The 20,279-nt window shown below is 63.2% G+C and overlaps 1 protein-coding gene across 1 annotated transcript; it reads left to right on the top strand.

Moving 5' to 3' along the window:
- Positions 1-14,488: 14,488 nt before the first annotated feature.
- Positions 14,489-19,641, top strand: LOC126913684 (collagen alpha-1(I) chain-like; the record flags this gene model as incomplete). Its single annotated transcript, XM_050716704.1, has 3 exons — positions 14,489-14,651; positions 16,952-16,972; positions 19,598-19,641. Coding segments are annotated over 3 exons (228 nt in total), but the record flags the coding sequence as incomplete, so codon positions are not given.
- Positions 19,642-20,279: the final 638 nt, after the last annotated feature.

The following is a 20,279-nucleotide window of genomic DNA, read 5'->3' as shown; positions in this document are numbered from 1 at the left end:
GGGTGCGGTCTCAGGTTTGCGGACCGGAGGGAAGGAGCTTTTCCTCAGGGTTAGGAACCGGAGGGGAAGGGACTTTCCTCAGTGTTGGGGCCAGAGGGAAAGGCCTTTTCCTCAGGGTTAAGGCTGGAGGGGAAGGGATTTTCCTCAGGATTGGGGCCAGAGGGGAAGAGGCTTTTTATCGGGTCTGGGGCCGGATGGAAAGGGGGTTTTCCTCGGGCTTGGATTGGAAGTGAACGTGCTTTTCCTCAGGGTTGGGGTTCTTCCTCACGGTTGGCACCGGAGGGGAAGCGGTATTTCCTCAGGGTTTGGGCAGGAGAGGAAGGGGCTTTTCCTCAGGATTGGGGCAGGAGGGGAAGAGCGTTTTCCTCAGCGCCTGGGCCGTAGTGGAAGGGGCTTTTCCTGAGGCTTGGGGTCGGGGGCGAAGGGGCTCTTCCTGCGGCTTGGGGCAGTAGGGGAAGGGGCTTTTCCCTAGGGTTGGGGTGGGTCCTCAGGGTGGGGGCAGGAGGGGAAGGGACTTTTCCTCAGGATTGGGGCCGGAGGGGAAGGAGTATTTCCTCATTGTTGGGGCCGGAGGGCAAGGGGCTTTTCCTTAGGGTTGGGACTTTTCCTCAGGCTTTGGGCCAGAGGGGAAGAGGTTTTTTATCAGGTCTGGGGCCGGATGGAAAGGTGGTTTTCCTCAGGCTTGGATTGGAAGTGAACGTGCTTTTCCTCAGGGTTGGGGCTGGAGGGGAAGAGTGTTTTCCTCAGCGTCTGGGCCGTAGTGGAAGGGGCTTTTCCTGAGGCTTGGGGTCGGAGGCGAAGGGGCTTTTCCTCAGGGCTGGGGCCACAGAGGAAGGGGCTTTTCCCGAGTGTTCGGGTGGGTTCTCAGGGTTGGGGCAGGAGGGGAAGGGTCTTTTACTCAGGATTGAGCCTGGAAGGGAAGGGGCTTTTCGTCAGGGTTGGGGTCGGAGCGGAAGGGCCTTTTCCTCAAGTTTACGGACAGCGGAAGGGGCTTTTCCTCAGGGTTGGGGCTTTTCCTCAGGCTAGGGGCCGAAGGGGAAGGGGTTTACTTGAGGCTTAGACCGGAGGGGAAGGGGTTTTTTCCTGAGGGTTGGAGCCGGGGAGGAAGGAGCTTTTCCTCAGGGTTGCGGCCGGAGGGGAAGGGACTTTTCCTCAGGGTTGGCGCTGGAGGGGAAGGGGCTTTTCCTCAGGGTTGGGGCCGGAGATTAAGGGGCTTTTCTTCAGGGTTGGGCCTGTTCCTCAGGGTTGGGTTCGGAGGGGTAGGGGCTTTTCCTCAGTCTTGGGTTCGGAGGGGAAGGGGCTTTTCCTCAGGGTTGGGGCCTGAGAGGAAGGGGCTTTTCCTCAGGCTTGGGGCCAGAAGGGAAGAGGCTTTTCCTCAGGGTTGGGGCCGGAGGGGAAGGGGCTTTTCCTCAGGCTTGGGGCCAGAGGGGAAGAGGCTTTTCCTCAGGGTTGGGGCCGGAGGGGAAGGTGCTTTTCCTCGGGTTAAGGCCGGAGGGGATGGGTTTTTTCCTCAGGGTTTGTTCCGGAGGGGAACGCGTTATTTCCTCAGGGTTGGGGACCGGAGGGGAAAGGGCTTTTCCTCAGGTTTGGGTCTGGAGGGGAAGTGGCTTTTCCTCAGGTTTCAGCCAGAGGGGAAGGGGGTTTCCTCAGGGTTGGGGCCCGAGGGGAAGGGGTTTTTCCCTACTTGTTGGGGATTTTTCTCACGGTTGGGGCCAGAGGGAAATCGGCTTTTCCTCAGGGCTGGGGCCACAGAGGAAGGGGCTTTCCCGAGTGTTAGGGTGCGGTCTCAGGTTTGCGGACCGGAGGGGAAGGAGCTTTTCCTCAGGGTTAGGACCGGAGGGGAAGGGACTTTTCCTCAGTGTTGGGGCCAGAGGGGAAAGGCCTTTTCCTCAGGGTTAAGGCTGGAGGGGAAGGGGCTTTTCCTCAGGGTTGGAGCGGGAGGGGTAGGGGCTTTTCCTTCTGGGTTGGGGATTTTTCTCATGGTTGGGGCCAGAGGGAAATCGGCTTTTCCTCAGGGCTGGGGCTGGAAGGGAAGGGCCTTTTCCTCAGGGTTGGGGCCAGAGGGGAAGAGGCTTTTTATCGGGTCTGGGTCCGGATGGAAAGGGGGTTTTCCTCGGGCTTGGATTGGAAGTGAACGTGCTTTTCCTCAGGGTTGGGGTTCTTCCTCACGGTTGGCACCGGAGGGGAAGCGGTATTTCCTCAGGGTTTGGGCAGGAGAGGAAGGGGCTTTTCCTCAGGATTGGGGCAGGAGGGGAAGAGCGTTTTCCTCAGCGCCTGGGCCGTAGTGGAAGGGGCTTTTCCTGAGGCTTGGGGTCGGGGGCGAAGGGGCTCTTCCTCAGGGCTGGGGCAGTAGGGGAAGGGGCTTTTCCCGAGTGTTCGGGTGGGTTCTCAGGGTTGGGGCAGGAGGGGAAGGGTCTTTTACTCAGGATTGAGCCTGGAAGGGAAGGGGATTTTCCTCAGGGTTGGCCCCGGAGTGGAAGGGGCTTTTCCTCAGGGTTGGGACTGTTCCTCAGGGTTGAGGTCGGAGGGGGAGGGGCTTTTCTTCAGGGTTCGGGCCAGAGAGGAAGGGGCTTTTCCTCAGTCTTGGGTTCAGAGGGGAAGGGGGTTTCCTCAGGGTTGGGTTCGTAGGGAAAGGGGCTTTTCCTCAGGGTTGGGGCCAAGAGGGGAAGGGGGTTTCCTCAGGGTTGGGGCCAGAGGGGAAGGGGCTTTTCCCTTTCGGTTGGGGATTTTTCTCATGGTTGGGGCCAGAGGGAAATTGCCTTTTCCTAAGGGCTGGGGCTGGAAGGGAAGGGCCTTTTCCTCAGGGTTGAGGCCACACAGGAAGGGGCTTTTCCTCAGGGCTGGGGCTTCTCCTCAGGGTTGGGGCCAGAGGGGAAGGGGTTTTTCCTCAGGGTTGGGTCTTTTCCACAGGACTGGGTGTGGAGGGGAAGGGGCTTTTCCTTGGGGTTGGGGCAGGAGGGGATGTGTTTTTTCCTCAGGGTTGGGGCCAGAGTGGAAGGCGTTTTTTCTGTGGGGTTGGGGCCCGGATGGGAAGGGGCTTTTCCCTAGCGTAGGGGCCCGAGGGGAAGGGGCTTTTCCCTAGGGTTGGGGTGGGTCCTCAGGGTGGGGGCAGGAGGGGAAGGGACTTTTCCTCAGGATTGGGGCCGGAGGGGAAGGAGCATTTCCTCATTGTTGGGGCCGGAGGGCAAGGGGCTTTTCCTTAGGGTTGGGACTTTTCCTCAGGCTTTGGGCCAGAGGGGAAGAGGTTTTTTATCAGGTCTGGGGCCGGATGGAAAGGTGGTTTTCCTCAGGCTTGGATTGGAAGTGAACGTGCTTTTCCTCAGGGTTGGGGCTGGAGGGGAAGAGTGTTTTCCTCAGCGTCTGGGCCGTAGTGGAAGGGGCTTTTCCTGAGGCTTGGGGTCGGAGGCGAAGGGGCTTTTCCTCAGGGCTGGGGCCACAGAGGAAGGGGCTTTTCCCGAGTGTTCGGGTGGGTTCTCAGGGTTGGGGCAGGAGGGGAAGGGTCTTTTACTCAGGATTGAGCCTGGAAGGGAAGGGGCTTTTCGTCAGGGTTGGGGTCGGAGCGGAAGGGCCTTTTCCTCAAGTTTACGGACAGCGGAAGGGGCTTTTCCTCAGGGTTGGGGCTTTTCCTCAGGCTAGGGGCCGAAGGGGAAGGGGTTTACTTGAGGCTTAGACCGGAGGGGAAGGGGTTTTTTCCTGAGGGTTGGAGCCGGGGAGGAAGGAGCTTTTCCTCAGGGTTGCGGCCGGAGGGGAAGGGACTTTTCCTCAGGGTTGGCGCTGGAGGGGAAGGGGCTTTTCCTCAGGGTTGGGGCCGGAGATTAAGGGGCTTTTCTTCAGGGTTGGGCCTGTTCCTCAGGGTTGGGTTCGGAGGGGTAGGGGCTTTTCCTCAGTCTTGGGTTCGGAGGGGAAGGGGCTTTTCCTCAGGGTTGGGGCCTGAGAGGAAGGGGCTTTTCCTCAGGCTTGGGGCCAGAAGGGAAGAGGCTTTTCCTCAGGGTTGGGGCCGGAGGGGAAGGGGCTTTTCCTCAGGCTTGGGGCCAGAGGGGAAGAGGCTTTTCCTCAGGGTTGGGGCCGGAGGGGAAGGTGCTTTTCCTCGGGTTAAGGCCGGAGGGGATGGGTTTTTTCCTCAGGGTTTGTTCCGGAGGGGAACGCGTTATTTCCTCAGGGTTGGGGACCGGAGGGGAAAGGGCTTTTCCTCAGGTTTGGGTCTGGAGGGGAAGTGGCTTTTCCTCAGGTTTCAGCCAGAGGGGAAGGGGGTTTCCTCAGGGTTGGGGCCCGAGGGGAAGGGGTTTTTCCCTACTTGTTGGGGATTTTTCTCACGGTTGGGGCCAGAGGGAAATCGGCTTTTCCTCAGGGCTGGGGCCACAGAGGAAGGGGCTCTCCCGAGTGTTAGGGTGCGGTCTCAGGGTTGCGGACCGGAGGGGAAGGAGCTTTTCCTCAGGGTTAGGACCGGAGGGGAAGGGACTTTTCCTCAGTGTTGGGGCCAGAGGGGAAAGGCCTTTTCCTCAGGGTTAAGGCTGGAGGGGAAGGGGCTTTTCCTCAGGGTTGGAGCGGGAGGGGTAGGGGCTTTTCCTTCTGGGTTGGGGATTTTTCTCATGGTTGGGGCCAGAGGGAAATCGGCTTTTCCTCAGGGCTGGGGCTGGAAGGGAAGGGCCTTTTCCTCAGGGTTGGGGCCAGAGGGGAAGAGGCTTTTTATCGGGTCTGGGGCCGGATGGAAAGGGGGTTTTCCTCGGGCTTGGATTGGAAGTGAACGTGCTTTTCCTCAGGGTTGGGGTTCTTCCTCACGGTTGGCACCGGAGGGGAAGCGGTATTTCCTCAGGGTTTGGGCAGGAGAGGAAGGGGCTTTTCCTCAGGATTGGGGCAGGAGGGGAAGAGCGTTTTCCTCAGCGCCTGGGCCGTAGTGGAAGGGGCTTTTCCTGAGGCTTGGGGTCGGGGGCGAAGGGGCTCTTCCTCAGGGCTGGGGCAGTAGGGGAAGGGGCTTTTCCCGAGTGTTCGGGTGGGTTCTCAGGGTTGGGGCAGGAGGGGAAGGGTGTTTTACTCAGGATTGAGCCTGGAAGGGAAGGGGATTTTCCTCAGGGTTGGCCCCGGAGTGGAAGGGGCTTTTCCTCAGGGTTGGGACTGTTCCTCAGGGTTGAGGTCGGAGGGGGAGGGGCTTTTCTTCAGGGTTCGGGCCAGAGAGGAAGGGGCTTTTCCTCAGTCTTGGGTTCAGAGGGGAAGGGGGTTTCCTCAGGGTTGGGTTCGTAGGGAAAGGGGCTTTTCCTCAGGGTTGGGGCCAGAGGGGAAGGGGGTTTCCTCAGGGTTGGGGCCAGAGGGGAAGGGGCTTTTCCCTTTCGGTTGGGGATTTTTCTCATGGTTGGGGCCAGAGGGAAATTGCCTTTTCCTAAGGGCTGGGGCTGGAAGGGAAGGGCCTTTTCCTCAGGGTTGAGGCCACACAGGAAGGGGCTTTTCCTCAGGGCTGGGGCTTCTCCTCAGGGTTGGGGCCAGAGGGGAAGGGGTTTTTCCTCAGGGTTGGGTCTTTTCCACAGGACTGGGTGTGGAGGGGAAGGGGCTTTTCCTTGGGGTTGGGGCAGGAGGGGATGTGTTTTTTCCTCAGGGTTGGGGCCAGAGTGGAAGGCGTTTTTTCTGTGGGGTTGGGGCCCGGATGGGAAGGGGCTTTTCCCTAGCGTAGGGGCCCGAGGGGAAGGGGCTTTTCCCTAGGGTTGGGGTGGGTCCTCAGGGTGGGGGCAGGAGGGGAAGGGACTTTTCCTCAGGATTGGGGCCGGAGGGGAAGGAGCATTTCCTCATTGTTGGGGCCGGAGGGCAAGGGGCTTTTCCTTAGGGTTGGGACTTTTCCTCAGGCTTTGGGCCAGAGGGGAAGAGGTTTTTTATCAGGTCTGGGGCCGGATGGAAAGGTGGTTTTCCTCAGGCTTGGATTGGAAGTGAACGTGCTTTTCCTCAGGGTTGGGGCTGGAGGGGAAGAGTGTTTTCCTCAGCGTCTGGGCCGTAGTGGAAGGGGCTTTTCCTGAGGCTTGGGGTCGGAGGCGAAGGGGCTTTTCCTCAGGGCTGGGGCCACAGAGGAAGGGGCTTTTCCCGAGTGTTCGGGTGGGTTCTCAGGGTTGGGGCAGGAGGGGAAGGGTCTTTTACTCAGGATTGAGCCTGGAAGGGAAGGGGCTTTTCGTCAGGGTTGGGGTCGGAGCGGAAGGGCCTTTTCCTCAAGTTTACGGACAGCGGAAGGGGCTTTTCCTCAGGGTTGGGGCTTTTCCTCAGGCTAGGGGCCGAAGGGGAAGGGGTTTACTTGAGGCTTAGACCGGAGGGGAAGGGGTTTTTTCCTGAGGGTTGGAGCCGGGGAGGAAGGAGCTTTTCCTCAGGGTTGCGGCCGGAGGGGAAGGGACTTTTCCTCAGGGTTGGCGCTGGAGGGGAAGGGGCTTTTCCTCAGGGTTGGGGCCGGAGATTAAGGGGCTTTTCTTCAGGGTTGGGCCTGTTCCTCAGGGTTGGGTTCGGAGGGGTAGGGGCTTTTCCTCAGTCTTGGGTTCGGAGGGGAAGGGGCTTTTCCTCAGGGTTGGGGCCTGAGAGGAAGGGGCTTTTCCTCAGGCTTGGGGCCAGAGGGGAAGAGGCTTTTCCTCAGGGTTGGGGCCGGAGGGGAAGGTGCTTTTCCTCGGGTTAAGGCCGGAGGGGATGGGTTTTTTCCTCAGGGTTTGTTCCGGAGGGGAACGCGTTATTTCCTCAGGGTTGGGGACCGGAGGGGAAAGGGCTTTTCCTCAGGTTTGGGTCTGGAGGGGAAGTGGCTTTTCCTCAGGTTTCAGCCAGAGGGGAAGGGGGTTTCCTCAGGGTTGGGGCCCGAGGGGAAGGGGTTTTTCCCTACTTGTTGGGGATTTTTCTCACGGTTGGGGCCAGAGGGAAATCGGCTTTTCCTCAGGGCTGGGGCCACAGAGGAAGGGGCTTTCCCGAGTGTTAGGGTGCGGTCTCAGGGTTGCGGACCGGAGGGGAAGGAGCTTTTCCTCAGGGTTAGGACCGGAGGGGAAGGGACTTTTCCTCAGTGTTGGGGCCAGAGGGGAAAGGCCTTTTCCTCAGGGTTAAGGCTGGAGGGGAAGGGGCTTTTCCTCAGGATTGGGGCCAGAGGGGAAGAGGCTTTTTATCGGGTCTGGGGCCGGATGGAAAGGGGGTTTTCCTCGGGCTTGGATTGGAAGTGAACGTGCTTTTCCTCAGGGTTGGGGTTCTTCCTCACGGTTGGCACCGGAGGGGAAGCGGTATTTCCTCAGGGTTTGGGCAGGAGAGGAAGGGGCTTTTCCTCAGGATTGGGGCAGGAGGGGAAGAGCGTTTTCCTCAGCGCCTGGGCCGTAGTGGAAGGGGCTTTTCCTGAGGCTTGGGGTCGGGGGCGAAGGGGCTCTTCCTGCAGGCTTGGGGCAGTAGGGGAAGGGGCTTTTCCCTAGGGTTGGGGTGGGTCCTCAGGGTGGGGGCAGGAGGGGAAGGGACTTTTCCTCAGGATTGGGGCCGGAGGGGAAGGAGCATTTCCTCATTGTTGGGGCCGGAGGGCAAGGGGCTTTTCCTTAGGGTTGGGACTTTTCCTCAGGCTTTGGGCCAGAGGGGAAGAGGTTTTTTATCAGGTCTGGGGCCGGATGGAAAGGTGGTTTTCCTCAGGCTTGGATTGGAAGTGAACGTGCTTTTCCTCAGGGTTGGGGCTGGAGGGGAAGAGTGTTTTCCTCAGCGTCTGGGCCGTAGTGGAAGGGGCTTTTCCTGAGGCTTGGGGTCGGAGGCGAAGGGGCTTTTCCTCAGGGCTGGGGCCACAGAGGAAGGGGCTTTTCCCGAGTGTTCGGGTGGGTTCTCAGGGTTGGGGCAGGAGGGGAAGGGTCTTTTACTCAGGATTGAGCCTGGAAGGGAAGGGGCTTTTCGTCAGGGTTGGGGTCGGAGCGGAAGGGCCTTTTCCTCAAGTTTACGGACAGCGGAAGGGGCTTTTCCTCAGGGTTGGGGCTTTTCCTCAGGCTAGGGGCCGAAGGGGAAGGGGTTTACTTGAGGCTTAGACCGGAGGGGAAGGGGTTTTTTCCTGAGGGTTGGAGCCGGGGAGGAAGGAGCTTTTCCTCAGGGTTGCGGCCGGAGGGGAAGGGACTTTTCCTCAGGGTTGGCGCTGGAGGGGAAGGGGCTTTTCCTCAGGGTTGGGGCCGGAGATTAAGGGGCTTTTCTTCAGGGTTGGGCCTGTTCCTCAGGGTTGGGTTCGGAGGGGTAGGGGCTTTTCCTCAGTCTTGGGTTCGGAGGGGAAGGGGCTTTTCCTCAGGGTTGGGGCCTGAGAGGAAGGGGCTTTTCCTCAGGCTTGGGGCCAGAGGGGAAGAGGCTTTTCCTCAGGGTTGGGGCCGGAGGGGAAGGTGCTTTTCCTCGGGTTAAGGCCGGAGGGGATGGGTTTTTTCCTCAGGGTTTGTTCCGGAGGGGAACGCGTTATTTCCTCAGGGTTGGGGACCGGAGGGGAAAGGGCTTTTCCTCAGGTTTGGGTCTGGAGGGGAAGTGGCTTTTCCTCAGGTTTCAGCCAGAGGGGAAGGGGGTTTCCTCAGGGTTGGGGCCCGAGGGGAAGGGGTTTTTCCCTACTTGTTGGGGATTTTTCTCACGGTTGGGGCCAGAGGGAAATCGGCTTTTCCTCAGGGCTGGGGCCACAGAGGAAGGGGCTTTCCCGAGTGTTAGGGTGCGGTCTCAGGGTTGCGGACCGGAGGGGAAGGAGCTTTTCCTCAGGGTTAGGACCGGAGGGGAAGGGACTTTTCCTCAGTGTTGGGGCCAGAGGGGAAAGGCCTTTTCCTCAGGGTTAAGGCTGGAGGGGAAGGGGCTTTTCCTCAGGATTGGGGCCAGAGGGGAAGAGGCTTTTTATCGGGTCTGGGGCCGGATGGAAAGGGGGTTTTCCTCGGGCTTGGATTGGAAGTGAACGTGCTTTTCCTCAGGGTTGGGGTTCTTCCTCACGGTTGGCACCGGAGGGGAAGCGGTATTTCCTCAGGGTTTGGGCAGGAGAGGAAGGGGCTTTTCCTCAGGATTGGGGCAGGAGGGGAAGAGCGTTTTCCTCAGCGCCTGGGCCGTAGTGGAAGGGGCTTTTCCTGAGGCTTGGGGTCGGGGGCGAAGGGGCTCTTCCTGCAGGCTTGGGGCAGTAGGGGAAGGGGCTTTTCCCTAGGGTTGGGGTGGGCTCCTCAGGGTGGGGGCAGGAGGGGAAGGGACTTTTCCTCAGGATTGGGGCCGGAGGGGAAGGAGCATTTCCTCATTGTTGGGGCCGGAGGGCAAGGGGCTTTTCCTTAGGGTTGGGACTTTTCCTCAGGCTTTGGGCCAGAGGGGAAGAGGTTTTTTATCAGGTCTGGGGCCGGATGGAAAGGTGGTTTTCCTCAGGCTTGGATTGGAAGTGAACGTGCTTTTCCTCAGGGTTGGGGCTGGAGGGGAAGAGTGTTTTCCTCAGCGTCTGGGCCGTAGTGGAAGGGGCTTTTCCTGAGGCTTGGGGTCGGAGGCGAAGGGGCTTTTCCTCAGGGCTGGGGCCACAGAGGAAGGGGCTTTTCCCGAGTGTTCGGGTGGGTTCTCAGGGTTGGGGCAGGAGGGGAAGGGTCTTTTACTCAGGATTGAGCCTGGAAGGGAAGGGGCTTTTCGTCAGGGTTGGGGTCGGAGCGGAAGGGCCTTTTCCTCAAGTTTACGGACAGCGGAAGGGGCTTTTCCTCAGGGTTGGGGCTTTTCCTCAGGCTAGGGGCCGAAGGGGAAGGGGTTTACTTGAGGCTTAGACCGGAGGGGAAGGGGTTTTTTCCTGAGGGTTGGAGCCGGGGAGGAAGGAGCTTTTCCTCAGGGTTGGGGCCGGAGGGGAAGGGACTTTTCCTCAGGGTTGGCGCTGGAGGGGAAGGGGCTTTTCCTCAGGGTTGGGGCCGGAGACTAAGGGGCTTTTCTTCAGGGTTGGGCCTGTTCCTCAGGGTTGGGTTCGGAGGGGTAGGGGCTTTTCCTCAGTCTTGGGTTCGGAGGGGAAGGGGCTTTTCCTCAGGGTTGGGGCCTGAGAGGAAGGGGCTTTTCCTCAGGCTTGGGGCCAGAGGGGAAGAGGCTTTTCCTCAGGGTTGGGGCCGGAGGGGAAGGTGCTTTTCCTCGGGTTAAGGCCGGAGGGGATGGGTTTTTTCCTCAGGGTTTGTTCCGGAGGGGAACGCGTTATTTCCTCAGGGTTGGGGACCGGAGGGGAAAGGGCTTTTCCTCAGGTTTGGGTCTGGAGGGGAAGTGGCTTTTCCTCAGGTTTCAGCCAGAGGGGAAGGGGGTTTCCTCAGGGTTGGGGCCCGAGGGGAAGGGGTTTTTCCCTACTTGTTGGGGATTTTTCTCACGGTTGGGGCCAGAGGGAAATCGGCTTTTCCTCAGGGCTGGGGCCACAGAGGAAGGGGCTTTCCCGAGTGTTAGGGTGCGGTCTCAGGGTTGCGGACCGGAGGGGAAGGAGCTTTTCCTCAGGGTTAGGACCGGAGGGGAAGGGACTTTTCCTCAGTGTTGGGGCCAGAGGGGAAAGGCCTTTTCCTCAGGGTTAAGGCTGGAGGGGAAGGGGCTTTTCCTCAGGATTGGGGCCAGAGGGGAAGAGGCTTTTTATCGGGTCTGGGGCCGGATGGAAAGGGGGTTTTCCTCGGGCTTGGATTGGAAGTGAACGTGCTTTTCCTCAGGGTTGGGGTTCTTCCTCACGGTTGGCACCGGAGGGGAAGCGGTATTTCCTCAGGGTTTGGGCAGGAGAGGAAGGGGCTTTTCCTCAGGATTGGGGCAGGAGGGGAAGAGCGTTTTCCTCAGCGCCTGGGCCGTAGTGGAAGGGGCTTTTCCTGAGGCTTGGGGTCGGGGGGCGAAGGGGCTCTTTCCTCAGGCTTGAGGCAGTAGGGGAAGGGGCTTTTCCCGAGTGTTCGGGTGGGTTCTCAGGGTTGGGGCAGGAGGGGAAGGGTGTTTTACTCAGCATTGAGCCTGGAAGGGAAGGGGCTTTTCATCAGGGTTGGGGTCGGAGCGGAAGGGCCTTTTCGTCAAGTTTACGGACAGCGGAAGGGGTTTTTCCTCAGGGTTGGGGCGTTTCCTCAGGCTAGGGGCCGAAGGGGAAGGGGTTTTCTTGAGGCTTAGACCGGAGGGGAAGTGTTTTTTTGCTGAGGGTTGGAGCCGCGGAGGAAGGATCTTTTCCTCAGGGTTGGGGCCGGAGGGGAAGGGACTTTTACTCATTTTTGGGTTTGGAGGGGAAGGGACTTTTCCTCAGGGTTGGGGCCGGAGGGGAAGGGACTTTTACTCAAGGTTGGCGCTGGAGGGGAAGGGGCTTTTGCTTTGGGTTGGGGCCGGAGATCAAGGGGCTTTTCCTCAGGGTTAGGGCTTTTCTTCCGGGTTGGTCCCGGAATGGAAGGGGCTTTTCCTCAGGGTTGGGACTGTTCCTCAGGGTTGAAGTCGGAGGGGGAGGGGCTTTTCTTCAGGGTTGGGGCCAGAGAGGAAGGGGCTTTTCCTCAGTCTTGGGTTCGGAGGCGAATGAACCTTTCCTCAGGGTTGGGGCCGGGGAGGAAGGGACTTTTTCTCAAGGTTGGCGCTGGAGGGGAAGGGGCTTTTCCTTTGGGTTGGGGCCAGAGATTAAGGGGCTTTTCCTCAGGGTTAGGGCTTTTCTTCCGGGTTGGCCCCGGAGTGGAAGGGACTTTTCCTTAGGGTTGGGACTGTTCCTCAGGGTTGAGGTCGAAGGGGTAGGGGCTTTTCTTCAGGGTTGGGGCCAGAGAGGAAGGGGCTTTTCCTCAGACTTGGGTTCGGAGGGGAAGGGGCTTTTCCCTCATCCTAGGGGCGAGAGGGGAAGGGGCTTTTCCTCAGGTTTGGGGCTTTTCCTTAGGGTTGGGGCTAGAGGGGAAGGGGTTTTTCCTCAGGGTTGGGGCCGGAGGGGAAGGGCCTTTTCCTCAAGTTTACGGACAGAGAGGAAGGGGCTTTTCCTCAGGGTTGGGGCTTTTCCTCACGCTAGGGGCAGAGGGGAATGGGTTTTCTTGACGCTTAGACCGGAGGGGAAGGGTTTTTTTTCCTGAGGGTTGGAGCCGGGGAGGAAGGTGCTTTTCCTCAGGGTTAAGGCCAGAGGGAAATCGGCTTTTCCTCAGGGCTGGGGATGGAAGGGAAGGGCATTTTCCTCAGGGTTGGGGCCAGAGGGGAAGAGGTTTTTTATTGGGTCTGGGGCCGGATGGAAAGGGGGTTTTCCTCGGGCTTGGAGTGGAAGTGAACGTGCTTTTCCTGAGGGCTGGGGCTTTTCCTCACGCTAGGGGCCGAAGGGGAAGGGGTTTTCTTGAGGCTTAGACAGGAGGGGAAGGGGTTTTTTCCTTAGGGTTGGAGCCGGGGAGGAAGGAGCTTTTCCTCAGCGTTGGGGCCGGAGGGGAAGGGCCTTTTCCTCAGGGTTGGCGCTGGAGGGGAAGGGACTTTTCCTCAGGGTCGGCGCTGGAGGGAAAGGCCTTTTCCTCAGGGTTGGGGCAGGAGGGGAAGGGGCTTTTCCATGGCACCCGGACGTCCGGCAGGGGCCACCAGGATGGGTCCTCCAGGGCGCCCAGGGACCCATCGGGGGTCACCGGGGTGGGTCCTCCGGGACGCCCGGGGGCCGGCCGGGGGTCACCGGGGTGGGTGCTCCGGGGTGCCTAAGGGCCCGCTGCGGGTCACCGTGGTGGGTCCTACGGGGAGCCGGGGGGCCCGCTTGAAGTCACCGGGGTGGGTCCTCTGGGGTGCCCGGGGGCCCGCTGTGGGTCACTGGGGTGGGTCCTCCGGGGCGTCCGTGCACCTGCCGAGGGCCACCGGGGTGGGTCCTCCGGGACGCCCGGGGGCCAGCCGGGGGTCACCGGGGTGGGTCCTCCGGGGTGCCCGGGGGTCCGCCGGGGGTCACCGGGTTGGGTCCTCCGGGGCGCCCGGGGGCCCGCCGGGGGTGACCGGGGTGGGTCCTCCGGGTTGCCCGGGGGTCCTCCGGGGGTCACCGGGTTGGGTCCTCCGGGGCACCTGAGGGCGCGCTGGGGGTCACCGGGGTGGGTCCTCCGGGGCGCCCGGGGACCCATCGGGGGTCACCGGGGTGCGTCGTCCAGGCCACCCTGGCGCCCGCCGGGGTCACCGGGGTGGCACCTCCATGGCGCCCGTGGGCATGCTTGGAGTGACCGGGGTTGATCCTCCGGGGCGCCCGGGGGCCCGTCGGGGTTCACCGGGGTGAGACCTCGGAGGCGCCTGGGGGCCCGCCGGGGGCCACCAGGATGGGTCCTCCGGGGAGCCTGAACCCCCACCGGGTGTCACCGGGGTGGGTCCCCCGGGGAGAACGGGGCCCTCCGCGGGTCATCGGGGGGGGTCCTCCGGGGCGCCCAGTGGTACCGCCGGGGGACACCGGAGGGGGTCCTCTGGGGCGCCTGGGGTTCTGCCAGGGGTCACCGGGGTGGGTCCTCCGGGTCACCGGGGGGCCCGTCAGGGGTCACGGGGGTGGGTGTTCCGGGGTGCCTGAGGGCCCGCCGGGGGTCATCGGGGTGGGTCCTCTGGGGCGCCTGGGGGTCTGCCAGAGGTCACCGGGCTGGGTCCACCGGGGCGCCCAGCGGCCCGCCGATGGTCACCGGGGTGGGTCCTCCGGGGCGCCCGTGGGCCTGCTTGGAGTCACCGGGGTGGGTCCTCCGGGGCACCCGGGGGCCCGTCGGGGGTCACCGGGGTGGGTCCCCCGGGGAGAACAGGGGCCCTCCGCGGGTCATCGGGGGGGGTCCTCCGGGGCGCCCGTGGTACCGCCGGGGGACACCGGGGGGGGTCCTCTGGGGCGCCTGGGGTTCTGCCAGGGGTCACCGGGCTGGGTCCTCCAGGGTTACCGGGGGCCCGCCGAGGGCCACCGGGGAGGGTCTTCCGGGGCGCCTGGGGGCCCGTCGGGGGTAACCGGGGTGGGTCCTATGGGGAGCCTGGGGGCCCGCTTGGAGTCACCGGGGTGGGTCCTCCGGGGTGCCGGTGCTCCTGCCGATGGTCACCGTGGTGGGTCCTCCAGGGCGCCCGGGGGCCCGTCGGGGGTCACCGGGGTGAGACCTCCGAGGCGCCCGGGGGCCCGCCGGTGGTTACCGGGCTGGGTCCTCCAGGGCGACCGGGGGCCCGCCGGGGGTCACCGGGGTGCGTCCACCGGAGCGCCCGGGGGCCCATCGGGGATCACCAGTGAGGGTCCTCCAGGGAGCACGGTGGTCCGCCGGGGAGTCACCGAGGTGGGTTTTCCATGGCGCCCGGAGATCCGGCAGGGGCCACCAGGATGGGTCCTCCAGGGCACCCAGGGACCCATCGGGGGTCACCGGGGTGGGTCCTCCGGGACGCCCGGGGGCCGGCCGGGGGTCACCGGGGTGGGTGCTCCGGGGCGCCTAAGGGCCCGCTGCGGGTCACCGTGGTGGGTCCTCCGGGGCGCCTGAGGGCCCGCCTGGGGTCCCCGAGGTGGGTCCTACGGGGAGCCGGGGGGCCTGCTTGGAGTCACCGTGGTGGGTCCTCCGGGGCACCGGTGCTCCTGCCGATGGTCACCGTAGTGGGTCCTCCGGGGCGCCCGGGGGCCCGTTGGGGGTCACCGGGGTGGGTCCTCCAGGGTGACCCAGGGCCGTCCGCGGGTCATCGGGTGGGGTCCTTCGGGGCGCCCGGGATACCGCCGGGGGACACCGGGGTGGGTCCTCCAGGGCATCCGGGGGCCCGTCGGGGGTCACCGGGTGGGTCGTCCGGGGCGACCCGGGGGCCTACCGGGGATCACCGGGGTGGGTCCACCAGAGTGCCCAGGGGCCCATCGGGGGTCACCAGGGCGGGTCCTCCAGGGTGCACGGTGTCCCGCCGAAGGTCACCGGGACGGGTCCTCCATGGCGCCCGGACGTCCGCCGGGGGCCACATGGATGGGTCCTCCGGGGAGCCCGTGCGCCCGCCGGGGGTCACAGGGGTGGGTCCTCCAGGGCTCCCGGGGGTCCACCGGGGGTCACCAGGGTGGGTCCTCCAGGGAGCCCATGCACCCGCCAGAGGTCACCGGTTTGGGTCCTCGGGGGCAACCCGGGGCCTTCCGTGGGTCATCGGGTGGAGTCCTCCGTGGCTCCCGGGGTTCCGCTTGGAGTCACCGGGGTGGGTCCTCCGGGGCGTCCGGAGGCCTGCTGTGGATCACTGGGGTGGGTCCTACGGGGCGCCCGTGAACCTGCCAGGGGTCACCGGGGTGGGTCCTCCGGGGCGCCCGTGCACCTGCCGGGGGTCACCGGGGAGGGTCCTCCAGGGCGACCGGGGACCCGCAGGAGGTCACCGGGGTGGGTCCTCCATGACGCCCGGACGTCAGCCGGGGGCCACCAGGATGGGTCCTCCGGGGAGCCCGTGCACCCGCCGGGGGTCACCGGGATGGGTCCTCCAGGGCGCTCAGCGGTCCGCCGGGGGTCACCGGGGTGGGTCCTCAGGGGCACCCAGGGGCCCACCGGGGGTCACCGGGGTTGGTCCTCCGGGGCACCTGGGGGCTCGTCGGGGGTCACCGCGGTAGGTCCACCGTGGTGCCCGGGGGCCTACCGGGGGTCGCCAGGGTCGGTCCCCCGGGGCGCCCTGAGGTCCGCCAGGGGTCACCGGGGTGGGTCCTCCTGGGCGCCCCAAAGCCCATTCGGAGGTCAATGGGGTGTGTCCTCCGGGGCGACCAACGGCCCCGACGGGGGTCACTGGGGTGAGTCCTCCGGGGAGGCTGGGGTACCGCCGGGGGACACCGGGGGGGGTCCTCCAGGGCGCCCGTGGGTCTGCCGGGGGTCACCGGGATGGGTCCTCCGGGGTGCCCAGGGGCCCGCCAGGGGTCACCGTGGTGGGTCCTCTGGGGCGCCCGGGAACCCATCAGGGGTTACCGGGGTGGGTCGTCCGGGGCGCCCTGGGGCCCGACGGGGGTCACCGGGGTGGGTCCTCCAGGGCGCCCGTGGGCCCGCTTGGAGTCACCGGGGTGGGTCCTCCAGGGCGCCCGGAGGACCGCTGTGGGTCACTGGGGTGGGCCCTACGGGGCGCCCGTGCACCTGCCAGGGGTCACCGGTGTGCGTCCTCCGGGGCGCCCGTGCACCTGCCGGGGGTCACCGGGGAGGGTCCTCCGGGGCGCCCGGGGGCCCGTCGGGGGTCACTTGGATCAGACTTCCGAGGAGCCCGCGGGCCCGCCGGGGGTCACCGGGGTGGGTCCTCCATGGCGCCTGGATGTCCTCCGGGGGCCGCCAGGATGGGTCCTCCGGGGAGCCCGTGCGCCCGCCGGGGGTCACCGGGGTGGGTCCTATGGGGCGCCCGGGGGGCCCTTCGGGGGTCACCGGGGTGGGTTCTCCGGGGCGCCCGGGGGCCCGCCGGGGGTCACCGTGGTGGGTTCTCCAGGGGCGCCTGAGGGCCCACCGTGGGTCACCGGGGTGGGTCCTCCGGGACACCCGGGGGCCTGCCGGTGGTCACTGGGGTGGGTTCTCCGGGGCGCCTGAGGGCCCGCCGGAGGACACCGGGGTGGGTCCTCTGGGGCGCCCGGGGCTCCGCCGGCGGTGGCCGGGGTGGGTCCTCCAGGGCACACGGGGGCCCGCCGGGAGTCACCGGGGTGGGTCCTCCGGGGCACCTGAGGGCCTGCCGGGGGTCACCAGGGTGGGTCCTCTGGAGTGCCCCGGGGGTCCGCTGGGGGTCACCGGGGTGGGCCTTCCGGGGCGCCCGTTCACCTACCGAGGGTCACCGGGGTGGGTCCACCGGAGCGCCCAGGGGCCCATCGGGGATCACCAGGGCGGGTCCTCCATGGCTCCCGGACGTCTTCCGGGGGCCACCAGGATGGGTCCTCCGGGGCACCCGGGGGCCCACACTGTGTCACCGTGGTGGGTCCTCCATGGCTCCCGGGGGCCCGCTTGGAGTCACCGGGGTGGGTCCTCCAGGGTGCCCGGTGGTCCGCAGCGTGTCACCGGGATGGGTCCTCCAGGGCGCCCGGAGGCCTGCTGTGGATCACTGGGGTGGGTCCTACGGGGTGCCCGTGCACCTGCCGGGGGTCACCGGGGAGGGTCCTCCGGGGCGCCCGGGGGCCTGCCGGGGGTCACCGGGGTGGGTCCTCCAGGGGTGCCCGGGGCCCATCGGAGGTCACTGGGGGTCGGCTGGATGTCAATGGGGTTGGTTCTTCGGGATGCCCGGGGGCCCGCCTGTAGAAACAAAAAAGGGGGAATTATGTCACCGTTCGGTGACAAACGAGCTGAATGATATGGTGATGCACTAAGGGTTAAGAAGAAGGTTACTCAGAGGCATAGAGTGGTAACCAGGCTAGAATAAGAGAAAGTGGGAACCAATAAGGAGGAGTTGTTAGGCTCGGACGGGCCTATAGCAGGCTATGTGTGATCAAAAGGAATGCATCAATCAGAAGTCCGTAACTGTTTGCCAGCCATGTGCAGCGTGTGTAGGGGCTCAGAAAAACTATATAAGATCTGGCATCGGGACAAGAAAGGGTCTCCATTTCTCGACTATCTTGGAGTCTGTGTCGTCATTCCCTTCACCTCAGGGTGTGCTTTTCTCTTGTCTCTGCGGGTGCCTAGTGCAGTCTTGGACAGGGAAATCCCCATGTCACGGAGCAGTGAGGGAAGGTGAGAGTGTTGTCAGCGAGGTCATCCCTTATCGGAAGCAAAGGGAAAGATGTTCAGGTGCTTCCCTCTGAGGGTCTGAGGTGAGGCTGTTTGGGCCAGAGGAGTGGTGTGGCAGCTGGTTGCTTGCAAGCACAGTGGTCATTTTGTCCTTTTGTGTTGCCAGGTGGCATGGGTGATGCTGTCTACTCCTTTTGAGCTTGGATCTAATTTCCAGGTACAGAGGCAAGTGGACTGCTGTTTTAAAAGGATAAAATGAAATATGGAGTCACTTCTGTTGTTGAGGGATGGGTGCTAATGCTGGCAGCTGAATGTTTATCTTCTGTGTTTTTCTTTGTTCAGGCGGAAACGCAGTGTGCGATACGGAATGTCAGTGACCCGAGCTGCCTCTGGAGTGACTCTGGTGGGCGATGAAGAGATGCAGCAGTTGCTTTTGGGGTGCGGTTGTCACTGCAGTTACTTTACTACATCAAATAGAGTAAAATTCCAGTTTGCCTTTTCGAGGTGCTGTAAGTGGCTAAAGAGACCAGATGGAAGCATCTGCTCTGTGGGGTAGGTAAGCTGCTGAGGTAAAGGAGGGGATGAGAGTAACTGACCTACGGGTGCTGTGGCTTTTGCTGCTGTGGTTGCTTTCTCTTCTGTTTATCAGGTGCCACAGGCAAGGTGGACTGTGATAGTCTTTAGAATCGGAGCAAAGCAGGGCACTTGAATGCTGCCTGGTTCCTGAGAAAGGGGTTGTAGAGGAGAGAAGCTTTCAATATTGAAAGCTGAAGCAAAAGCCTGGGGATTGTTGCTTCTAGAAACACCCCAGTTCTCTTGTCTGCACTCTCTGCATGGTGTTGAGCTGAAAACCAGATAAAAAAAAAAAGAAAACCACAGCTGGTGCTTGTCCTGCTGCCTGTCTACTTTGTTGTTTTTTGCCCCTCCCCTTTCCCAGGTGATTGGGTTTGGGTGGTGGGCGGGGCCAAATGGTATATGAGCCCCAGGCAAGGCATGAGGGAGCTCATTGTGCCTGGGCTGCTCTTAGGGGTAAGTGCTTTGTTTTTCCTTCTGTCAGTTGCAGGGTTCTTTAGGTGGGTTGGAGTCTATGGACTGATGCGTACCGGTCTCTACTTGGAAACACACACCTTTTCGAGGTAGGGGCTAGGAGGGTCTTTTAGAGGAGAGCAATCTGTGTAGTAGGAGTAGGTGCCTTTATTGCATGCAGCTCTTCTTCAGGGGATGAAATTGTTAGAGCATGTTTAGGGCTAGGATGGTAATGTTAGCTTGTGTGTTGTAGGTCCCTGAGGATTTTCACAGATTGATGGGGCTTGTTGTGAGTCTTGGCCTGTATGTCAACTATTATCCAAGTTCCAAGTGTGGTGGTGAAGTGATGGAGCAGGGTTTAGGAGAACTGGATCCTGGAAGCTCCCTGTGCAAGCATGTATCTGAAAAGAGCAGCAGTAGGCAGGTAAGGTGTAGTCTTATTCAGGGTGAGGGACACTTTGTTATATTTCTGGAGCTTTTGCCTGCGGTTTGGCTGGCTGTAGAGTCTTTAGAGCTTGCAGCCTTCTAGATGTGAAGTGCTTGGAATTCACGTACTAGAGGTATGTTTAGGAGGGGTTGCCGGCTAACTTGTGTTTGGGAAATGGTGGGGTACGGTTCCTTTTTCTGGGGTTCTATTTTAATCTGTAGATATATCAAGGCATTTGCGTAACTGTCCAGAGGATTGACAAAGAGCCTCAGTATGCATGGCAAGGGCCTTGACTGCATAAGGGCAGTATAAGGAAGAGGCTGAGCAGGGTCACCTTTTTCAGCTGTAAAGGATAAGTCTGTGATTAGCCCCTGCTGGGGCTGCTGTGCATTCATGGCCTTTGTGGACCTGAGGGTGTTTTTTTTCTGGCTGTGGTCTCTGTGCTTGAGACCTCTGCAAGGAGCTGTAGTCCTGTACTTGCTGGGGTGGGTCCTCCGGGGTGTTCACCGGGGTGGGTCCGCTGGTCGTCACCGGGGTGGGTCTACCGGAGCGCCCGAGGGTCCATCAGGGGTCACCAGGGCGGGTCCTACAGGGCGCACGGTGGTCCGCTGGGGCTCACAGCGGTTGGTCCTCCGGGGCGCCGGGGGTCACCGGGGTGGGTGTCCGGGGCGACCGGGGGCGCCGGGGGTCATCGGGGTGGGTGTCCGGGGTGACCGGGGGCCCGCTGGGGGTCACCGGGGTGGGTCCTCCAGGGCGACTGGGGACCCGCAGGGGGTCACCGGGATGGGTCCTCCATGATGCCCAGACGTCAGCCGTGGGCCACCTGGATGGGTCGTCCGGGGTGTCTCGGGGCTGTCCGGGGGTCATCGGTTGGGTTCCTTCGGGGCACCTGGGATACCGCCAGGGGTCACCGGGGTGGGTCCTCTGGGGCGCCCGGGGTTCCACCTGGGGTCACCGGGGTGGGTCCTCCGGGGCGCCCTGGGGCCTGCCGGGGGTCACCGGGGTGGGTCCTCTCGGGCCCCCGGGGGTCCACCGAGGGTCACCGGGTTGGGTCCACCACAGAACTCGGGGGCCTGCCGGGGGACACCGGGATGGGTCCTCTGGGGCGCCTGGGGTTCCGCCGGGGTCACCGGATTGGGTCCTCCGTGGCGCCCGGGTGCCCACCGGGGGTCACCGGGGTTGGTCCTCCGGGGCGACAGGGGTCCGTTGGGGGTCACCGGGGTGGGTCCTCCGGGGCTGCCGGGGGTCCACCGGGGGTCACTGGGGTGGGTTGTCCGGGGTGCCCCTGGGCACGCTGGGGATCACCGGGATGGGTATTCCAGGGCGCCCAGGGGCCCGCTGGGGGTCACCGGGGT

This window comes from Cygnus atratus, unplaced genomic scaffold, assembly GCF_013377495.2.
Source record: "Cygnus atratus isolate AKBS03 ecotype Queensland, Australia unplaced genomic scaffold, CAtr_DNAZoo_HiC_assembly HiC_scaffold_202, whole genome shotgun sequence".
Lineage (NCBI taxonomy): Eukaryota > Metazoa > Chordata > Aves > Anseriformes > Anatidae > Cygnus > Cygnus atratus.
This window is presented reverse-complemented; position numbering and strand designations above follow the sequence as displayed.